This window comes from Hippoglossus hippoglossus, chromosome 21 (assembly GCF_009819705.1).
Source record: "Hippoglossus hippoglossus isolate fHipHip1 chromosome 21, fHipHip1.pri, whole genome shotgun sequence".
NCBI classification, from domain to species: Eukaryota; Metazoa; Chordata; class Actinopteri; order Pleuronectiformes; family Pleuronectidae; genus Hippoglossus; species Hippoglossus hippoglossus.
In genome coordinates, this window is record NC_047171.1 from 21,165,755 (window position 1) to 21,175,598 (window position 9,844).

Below are 9,844 nucleotides of genomic sequence, written 5' to 3' on the forward strand. Positions count from 1 at the left end.
TAGGAATCAAAAAAATAAAATAAAAACAACAAAGATTTCTTTTTCTGTTTTTTTGTCATTTTAAACAAGAAACATGGATTTGGAAAAGGCTGCGTTCAGCTACACGTTGTGTCGCTGTATATTCTCCTCTCTGTGTTCCTGTTTGCACTTAAAGTCGTAAGAAACAGTGTGAAACATTGTGGGTACAGATACACCGTAGAGTACCATCCTTTTTATACCCCCCCTGAAAATTGAATTAAATTCAACAAAAATAAAAAACAGCTGGTACCACTACATTGCTCTTTCTCCAGTGTATTAACCTGCACACGAACTGCTGAAAAACGACTGTTTCATTAAGGTACTTTAATTTATCCTGTTGTTAAGTCCCGATGTGTCCGATGCAGATGTAGCTGAATTCACATGCAGTGAATTATTGTCGTAAAGGTTTAAAAGAAAAGAGTAATTTAAAAGTGAGTGCCTGGGATGTGAATGAACCAAACAGCACAGTGACACGACAGAGACAAGACGACTGTGAGTGCTGATTTAAAGTTTTTTTTTCTAAAGGTTTCTAAGAATCAAGATGAACACAACAAAGTAGAAGCCTGTCGACTGCACCGCGGCGTCTCAATACTCACAACACCAGTCGCTTTGTCGTCTTTTATTTTTTAATCGCAGCTGTTTCGCAATCACAAACTGACTACTACAGTTGTGCAATTTATGAGTAAAATTCAATTCAGTGTTTAAAAAAATATCACTTTTCAGAATAAAACCCGATGAAGAGGCACGTGAAGTGTGTCGTGAACGTTTTGATCGCAATTTAGACTCATATCCCGTCAACAACCTTACTTATCTTACTTCATAATGTGGACTCTAGGAAGATTCTTTTTACTTCCATCGTCTCTGGGTGAAACCAAACTAGCCGACTTCGGCGTGTCGAGTCGGTGAGTTGCAGGACTACAGATGCTGCCATGCACAGCTACAAAAAACGCAATTCATCCCGGAGGATTCAAATTAAAAACAAAAACAGGTGATTGCAAGTGCTGCAGCTTAAAGGTCAAACACTGTCTGGCCACACATCGACTAACTGAACAACACCAGCTACTTGTGCTTCCTCCTGATTAAATGAAATGGAAATATATTCAGGCGTCGTTTGGACAAATTATCCTTTTCAGTCGGAATCATTCGTCCTTCAGGCTCAACGAAGAAGAAGAAAAAGTAGAGAAACACCATGAAATCTTCCTCCTCAAACCAAACATGATGCTAAGTCCATTTTGATGCATAACATGACAGCGTCCTCGGCTTGAATGGAGCCTTCCGACTCACTGCATCTTCACAGTTTGTGTGCATAGATGAACGCCGTTCAAAAACATAAACCTTTCCTCGACAACTCTGCAACTCACCGACTGCACGAAATCAACAGCTGCTGTTTCACATTTACCTCAACGATTTTTTAGCTTTTCTTCTTTCCTGTCTCTTGTCGCCTCGCCTTCTTTTGCTGTTTGTTTTGTGTATTTTTTTTTTCTTTTTCTTTTCTTATGCATGTGTGTGATTGTTGTGTTTTTGTCTGAGAATCTTTGTATTTCGGCTGCGGTCGAGGGATGAGGGCTGTTGGTCAGGGAGGGTTCAGAGACATGAAAGTGGAAGAAGAGATTCAAACAGCCAGGTCGCTCGGCCTGGCCCTGATGCTGCTGCTCTTGCTGGCCCGACTGAGCCGCCGAGGGTCTGTACTGACCCTTACTGGAGGCTCGTGCATCTCCACCGTGGTGATGGTGATGTGGCCTTCCTCCTGCTCGCTCTTCCCCCCGCCCCAGCTGCCTGCGGTAGAGGTGGCGCCTGGGCTGCTGCTGCTGCTGGAGGCGGCAGTGGCGGTTGTGTTGGTGATGTTGGTGTTACTGGTGGTGTTGCTGGTGGGAAGGAGAAGCGCAGCATCGACGGGCGGCTGCTGCTGCTCATTGTCGGTGCTGGTGGAGGAAGAGGGGGATGGGGAAGGGGAGGTGGCCTTCATCTCCCGAGTCTGCTGCTCGGTGGCCAGATTGGCCCAGTTCTGCTGCGTGGCCAGCCTATGGTTGTTGTTGTTGCTGATGTAGTAATGGGAAGATGGCGAGGGCTGGCGGAGGGACTCCTTTTGCTGGAGGTCATCCATCTTGAACTCTGCTGCCGAGGGTACAGCTGTCGGCCCTATGGGTGGCAGGAACGCCCCGCTGCCCGCCGTAACATCTGTGTAGTTGGGAGGGTAGCTGTGGCTGGATGGGGCAGTTCTGGAGCCCGAGGCCAAACACTCAGGCTCCGCTATGTTGACGCAGCGCAGCGACCCGCGGTCAGGGGCAAACTCGTTTGTCATGCCCTGTTTTACTTTCTTCCATCCAAGGTGATAGATCTCTAACAAATTCAGCAAAAGAGACACGCAAGCCACCACAAGCATAAATATAATGAAAATAGTCTTTTCAGTGGGCCTCGATATGAAGCAGTCGACGGTGTTGGGGCAGGGCCAACGTGCACACTTGTACAGGGGCCTCAGCTGGAAGCCATAGAGGAAATACTGGCCCAAAATGAATCCCACTTCAAACAGGGTCTTGAAAATAATGTTGAACACATAAGTACGCAGCAGTGCGCCTCTGATGCGGATTTTGCCGTGTTCATCCCTGATTGGCGGCTTTTCCTTCTTGCCGCCGCCTCCTCCTCCTCCTCCAGCATCTCCACCATTTCTATAAAGGAGTTCTTTCTCCTCTTGGAACCTGTTCGCTTTGCGCAGCTCCTCCTCCTTCTCTTTCCGCTTCTCCTCCATGCGGACTATGTGCAGCACGTGGCCCAGGTAGATGAGGGTCGGCGTGGACACGAAGATGATCTGCAGCACCCAGAAGCGGATGTGCGAAATTGGGAAGGCCTCGTCGTAACAGACGTTCTCGCAACCGGGCTGCTGGGTGTTGCAGGTGAAGTCGGACTGCTCGTCGCCCCAGACCTCTTCAGCCGCGGCCCCCAGCACCAGGATTCTGAAGATGAAGAGGACAGTCAGCCAGACTTTGCCGATAACCGTTGAGTGCTCCTGAGCGTTCTCCAACAGCCGCCCCAGAAAGCTCCAGTCGCCCATGCTTCAAGATTTTCTAGCCTATGGAGAAAGTACAGGCTGGAGTGGACGAAGAAGGAGGGAATGTCAGAAACAGAGAGAAGAAACAGTCAGAGAGAGGTGAAGAAAGTTGTATGAAACGAGTATTAGGTGTGGCCTTACCCAAAGGTTAAACACCCTACACACACGAACACACGAGACGACAAAAGGACATGGATGAGAGTGGACATGTCGACCACGACTCCACATATTTGTCTTTTTCATAAAACGCTGGGCAGAACACGGCCTTTTACAGAAAAACTGCCACGTCGACGTTGGATATCAAAAACAAATCAATTCACAAGCATTCGCTTCAAACACAGACGCTTTTCAGCAGCTGGTGTGTAAACCACCTGTTTAACCCTGGTTCACTGTCCCTCTCTCTCTCTCTCTCTCTCTCTCTCTCTCTCTCTCTCTCTCTCTCTCTCTCTCTCTCTCTCTCTCTCTCTCTCTCTCTCAATGTCAGGCCTATCTCGCTCTCTCACCTGCTCGCTCCACTGCCCAGCAGGCATGTGCTGAGATCAACATTATAATGTTCGAAAACAGCATTTAGGAGAGATGGGGCTCTGGTGTGGCATACACACATGTGCACGGACACACACGCACATACACACACAGACAAATACCGGCATTCACACGTGCACACATCCTTTCTTCCCTCTCTCCGTTCCACTGTAACGCTAAAACCACACACATCTCTATTTGTTACTGTAATTACAAAAGATAATTGATCATGATAATAGTAATATATTTATGAATTGACAAATTCTGATGAGACTTGCGAGTTAAACATTTTAAAATGTGTAGATTTAGACAGATTACATTATTTTCATTATCAATTCATCTTAGAGGCTTTTTTCTTTGATTTATCGAAATATTTAACATCAGGCACACGCTGATGTCTTCAAACAGCTTGTTTTGTTCAACCAATAATATCAACTCTATATATTTATTCAAAAAATGAGATAAATATAAGATAACATATTCTCACATTTTAAAACCTGAAACCAGAGGATGTTTAGCAAAGTTTTTACCATAAACTCACACTATTCATGCAACAAATCACCAACACACAGAAGAAGAAAGAGAGGAGAAACTTACTAAAATATTCTTGTATTAAAGGTAATAAATCCATCGACTAGGGTTCACAATATGTATAACACCTGGAAGAGAAAGACGTTAAAGTCAAATGGTTATTCATTCAATTTCAGTATTATTTCAAATGAAGAAACAGTGAGAGTTTAATATTTTAAACTAAAATGCCTCCAGATGTCACGATAAAAACATTTTCTATAACTTAATAAAACTGAATACCATTATGAATGACCTATTAAATCCATAAGAGTGTGTTTTCCAACTACAGTTTGCATTTGAAATATCTGATATAAATGCAGAGATGTGTAAATATTGGGGAGATGAACTCAAAAATTAAACCCAGGGAGTCAGAACTATTTGATTTTATCTTCAGAGTCAATAACTGAATACATTTCTCTGGGGTTCTCAGGTATTTGAGGCATTTATGTCGCATGTTGGTGAATGTAACAGACAGAGCCAGGTTCAAATACAAAGCCATAGCTGCAGGTTCACAATACAGAGTGTGCCAGAGTCCCCAGACTCCCTTTAACGCGCCAGGAGCTTTGTCAGGCTTTTGTCTCCCTCGTTAATTTACCTTATAACAGGCCCTGCTGCGTTTACTTGCTCTTTCTCCACTCCCACATAACATGCACAGCAGTGTTCATCTGTCATACCTTCAGACCGGAGATGTCATACTTAAACACGAAAAGCAAATCCTTGTGCCATCACCGGTGCCATCATCAGAGCGCGTAGACCTCCTGTGGCTGCAACGACCCCCTGTCTCTCTGCCTCCCTGATCCCAAACCCCCGCAACCTGTCGCCTCTCTGACAACTCCTCAAACTCTTTTTCTAAAAGCTGCCACACAAACTCAGTCGTGCACACTCTTCTCCAGGCGTGTGGTCAGGTCTGCTCCGTCCCAGGCCCGTTCAACGTGCGCAAAAGTTCTCCCTTGTTGTTGTCAGTGTTTGGAGGCGGCTTGGAGTCGGAGATGGGGCTCGGTCAAACGGAGCTGCCTCCCGTTTCCAGCCATGTCTGGACTGTCACATTGTGTGACCATGCATGAGTGAATCCACAGAGTCATCAGCCTGTCCGGAGTCACACCACGCCCCTGCCAACCTCCCCAAAACCCACTCCAGCGTGTGCGTAAAGGTTGTCGCAAAATGTGCCATCAGAAAACTTTGCTCTAAAATCTATCCGAAGTAAAAACAAAAAAGTCCTGAAAAGTTTTCCTAAAGTTGTTAAACTCCAGTAAGAGTAAACTTACAATTATAAAATATTAAAAGTTTTAGGTGAAAACTAATGTTCAATGAGCATAAGGTGACAATAAATGTGATGCTTTAGATTCACTGTCCAAATATAACATAACTTTAAACCTGATGTTTGGTGTGTAAAAAGAGCAGATTGATGAATAAATAAAAAGTAATAAAAGCATGTTATTATTAATATTGGATATCAAAAATGAAAAATGAATAAAAGAAAGACAAAAACATTCCCTGTTAGTTCCACCCAGTGGGAGGCTGCAGGCAGACATAGCATCATATGAGGTGAAGTGACACAAAACAATGAACCACACAGTTTCTGGTTTTACTGATTTATGACCAAAAAAACAGTCTCAAAGAGCAAAATGACTTCAAGGATCAAAGTGCAAGTGTAAAAAAAACCCATCTTAGGTACAAAACACAATCACAGACATTTCATTTCCTTCTCACTTATAGGAAGCTGTTAAAAAGCAGAATATCTCAGAGTGTGGAAGAGAAAAATGTTCAGAACGTCTCAGGAGGATCGAGCTCGTCCCTGATTTTTGATTTGTGACGGAGGACAAAGACTTTTGTCACTTTGTGGTTCCTCACATCGAGAGGCCGAGCGGTGATTGGTGTTGTGGCTAAAAAAAGGCACATCCTGAAAGCTGATACAGGCAGTCAGGTCACACACAGACACACACAGACACACACACACACACACACACACACACACACACACACACACACACACACACACACACACACACATGAAGCAGTTGTTGAAGTTTTCTGCTTAACATGATAATCCTGCTTTTTCAATTAAACTCAGCAGGTAACAGCAAATTCAGTTCTTTGCAAGCATTTCACATTTATGCAACTTCTGACGGAAGCATGACAACATCATGTGCACCCTAAACATTTACAATTCTCATGTTCGTACCAAACGACATGTAAGTGTTAAAATACGCAACATATTCTCAGTGTTTAGTTTTTTTCCTCTCAAGAAAAACTTCAATTTCAAACACTTTCAGTTCAAGTAAAAAGACTTTGTGATTTGATCGAACAGCAAAGAGCCTCACATCTATCATTAAACCACTGTGGAGTTTTAGATAAGATTCAACATTGTTACATAAATTCTTCTTCAGTGTAATTGTACCCTGTGCAGCACAGCCCTCAGTAGTTATGAACACACGCAAATAAAAAAAAACTAAATCATTAAAAGAAAGTCATTTAACAAATGTCAAACTTGATTTTGTGCTTGATTTTGATTTAACAGCATAAACTCAGCTTTTTTTTTTAAATCAAGAACTGTAAAACATGTACTTAACATTTAAAATTAAATGTCTGTTAAACTACACACTGAAAATCATCACAAATTTTGCTTCATTTGTCATTAACTTCATTTTTCTTCTGTAACACTTAAACAGTAGGATTCCCACTGTCACCAGCAGATGTCAGTGTGGACTCATTCTGCTCTGGTTTGGTACAGTACGGCACATGCAAGCAAACCTCAGTGTGAACGGTAAACGGAGACGAGGACAAGGACGCGTACGACAGGAATAGAAAATCTACGCTTGTTGGGTTGATCTGTGACTTTTTTTATGCCAGGAAGGAACGAGAGACATGGGACCTCCTGCGTAAAATTTAAGGCCATGTGGGGGAATAAAGAGCAAATCAGAATAAATACAGAGACTGATGTAGAAATCCCAACAAAACAGATTTCTGTTAAATGTCCTTGTCTCAATACCAAACAATATGCACAAACGAATGATGCATTGTGGGTACAGTTTATGGGTTTCTCGTCTTTCGCTCAAGTCCACTCTGATGGCTGCTCTTCAACACGCGGTCTTGTTGCTGGATGAATCTGTGCATGTGGACAGCAGCATCTCATTCTTCTTATTCAGCGCATTGTCCCGCTTCACGCCATCCGTGAAACGCTTCTTATTAGACCTGGCTGAGCACCTCATGAGCGCCTTGCCGATGAGGTAGCCCAGCTCAGCCACGTTCAGGATCATGCAGATGGATGACGAGGCCACCATGAAGATGGTGAAGATGGTCTTCTCTGTCGGCCGGGAGATGAAGCAGTCCACCTTGTTGGGACAGGGCCACTGCTCACACTTCACCAGCCGCGGCATCTGGAAGCCGTCGTAGACGAAGTAGAGTGCGTACATGAAGCCGCCCTCAAAGATGAGCCTGAAGAACAAGCTGCAGGTGTAGGTCCACCACAGTGGGCCTGTGATCGGCAGACGCCTCTTCTTCAGCATCTCCAGGTCACTGTCAGTCGTCTTCTCTGTGCCGTTGGAGGCCAGCATGCTCCTCTTATCCCCACGCTTCCTGTAGGCCACGTGCATGGCCACCAGCAGAGCCGGCGTGGAGACGAAGATCAGCTGCAGGCACCACAGGCGGATGTGTGACACAGGAAAGAAGTGGTCGTAGCAGACATTTTTGCAGCCCGGCTGCTGCGTGTTGCACGTGAAGTCAGACTGCTCGTCCCCCCAGACACTCTCAGCAGCCAGGACCAGAATAGTTATGCGGAAGATGAAGAGGACAGAAAGCCAAATCTTTCCAAGACTGGTGGAGTGTTTGTTGACGCCGCCCAGCTGGGCGTAAAGCACCCCCCAACTCATTGTGGCGAAGAGGACTCTGAAGGGTCAGACGACCTGGGGAGGGCATGAATTCAGAAGAATGTTAAAAGCCTGGAAAACTAAAATTCAGCGAGTCACAAACAGAAGTGCTAACTGCCTGAAATGGTGTGTGCAGCTGTTCCATTGTTCCTTGGATGGACACACAGGATTCCCCCCCCCACATTCTTTAAAATAGTGAAATACAGCCCCTTCAAGTGTGTTTGTTGTTTTTTTTGGAATGAGGAATATACAAAAACTATGAAACAACAACTAAAACTACAATTTCCACCAATCTATGTGGAGGGATGAGGCCTGGGCCTGAGAGGAAACCACTACATTAAGGTACAGATCCAGGTTAATGTTTTTTTTTTCTTCAACTATTTTTTTCAAGAGAAACTAGAGTAGACCTCAGTAGAGCTCACACCTCCACCAAGGCCCAACGGTCCCCTTATGAAACCACATTTAAATTCGCTGGATCCAAAATATTGATTTGGATTTGTGTAATAACACAAAAATAACACTGCTTATTAACACAGATTAAAACGTAAACTCATCGTAATAAATTTGGATTACTGGGTTTATGATTGTCCCACAACGAGGCTGAAACTGACTTTGATTTTAGGTTTTGTATTATGTCATCTGTTGTCTTGAATTAAAATGAGATCTTATTAATTCGCTTTTTGTCTTGGATGTTTTGTTTTGTTCATTTTCATCTTCCCAAAGCACTTTGTTACATCTGTCCTTTTTTAAACCCTCACAGGAGTCTTTTTGTGTTCTGCTTTTTGGCACGGTTTATTCTGAGCAGAATAAAAAGATGCTGACAACAGTGGAAAAGGGACGATGTCCCATTTTAACTGTCAGAGGAGATGTAGCCCCCATCCCCCCAAAAATCTGTGCACGCCACTGCCTGTAACTATGCTCTAAAGAATCCAACATGACTTCACCACTTTAACACTTGTGTGATTATTATCACTCACCGCCTGTTATTAGCACCATCCTCACTTTTGGGTTAAATGGGTTAAATTATAATCTATAATCTGTCTCCGCTCTGTTTGGTAACATATGTGCTTCATGGCAGTGACATCATAAATAAACAGAAGTGAGAAAACAGAAGAATTGAGAAGTGAGGATGAGAACGGAAATAAAATTCTTCAAATACATTCCAAATATTTCCTCTCCTCTTCAGTCTTTTGCTTTTCTTAAGAACAAAGATTATAATAAGACATATTAACACTGACAGTGAGAATATTTGTTGTAGCATGTTTAAAGGCAGTTTGGCGCTTTTAGATCTGAATCAATAAATCTGATTTTAGGAATGTAGTATTTTCTGTTTCTGTTGACTTGAAGTTGTTTTTTTTTCCTTTAGTTTTTGCGACACAGACACAAATGATGATAAACTGTCGAATCTGAAAGTTACTAAATGAAAATACGTGTTATCATCAGTAATAATAAAAGGATCTCGTGGAGTTAATGCATGTGAGGAGAGCACATCATGAACTCACCTGTCTGTAGTTTATAATTAAATAAAAAGTCAGTAGTTGTCCATGGAGGTAAAAGTCCTGAGTCCCTCGCGCTGCTTCAGAATCAAACCTCAGCTCGTGCTCCACTCGTCTTAAAGCGCGAGACACCTGTAACCTCAGGGGGGAGGGGCCAGAGCAGCCAAGGGGCGGGGCCAGCAAAAAACTACAATGGATGAAACGTTCCTACGACCAAAGTGATTGAAGTCGGTTTCTCCATGTTTAGACTTGGATTGAGGATCAAAACACAGATTTCACTGTTTTTATTGAGCTTTATAACAAAAATGTCAGCATTGTTAATCGTC

At 43.5% G+C, this 9,844-nt stretch overlaps 2 protein-coding genes across 2 annotated transcripts; both read right to left on the reverse strand.

Annotated features, from left to right (window-relative positions):
* Positions 1 to 797: 797 nt before the first annotated feature.
* On the reverse strand, positions 798 to 5,305 carry gja3 (gap junction protein, alpha 3). The gene is made up of 3 exons (XM_034574571.1): positions 4,831 to 5,305; positions 4,184 to 4,245; positions 798 to 3,103 (listed from the first exon to the last, which is right to left on the reverse strand). Exon 3 carries the CDS (start codon positions 3,065 to 3,067, stop codon positions 1,631 to 1,633), a length of 1,437 nt encoding a protein of 478 aa, XP_034430462.1. The 5' UTR covers positions 3,068 to 3,103; positions 4,184 to 4,245; positions 4,831 to 5,305; the 3' UTR covers positions 798 to 1,630.
* Positions 5,306 to 5,738: 433 nt separating this feature from the next.
* On the reverse strand, positions 5,739 to 9,627 carry cx30.3 (connexin 30.3). Its single transcript, XM_034574572.1, has 2 exons — positions 9,525 to 9,627; positions 5,739 to 8,058 (listed from the first exon to the last, which is right to left on the reverse strand). Exon 2 carries the CDS (start codon positions 8,023 to 8,025, stop codon positions 7,234 to 7,236), a length of 792 nt encoding a protein of 263 aa, XP_034430463.1. The 5' UTR covers positions 8,026 to 8,058; positions 9,525 to 9,627; the 3' UTR covers positions 5,739 to 7,233.
* Between the last annotated feature and the right edge of the window lie 217 nt (positions 9,628 to 9,844).

Coding starts and splice junctions, on each gene's coding strand:
- cx30.3 (XM_034574572.1), bottom strand. CDS start 8,025: ATGAGTTGGGGGGTGCTTTACGCCCAGCTGGGCGGCGTCAACAAACAC.
- gja3 (XM_034574571.1), bottom strand. CDS start 3,067: ATGGGCGACTGGAGCTTTCTGGGGCGGCTGTTGGAGAACGCTCAGGAG.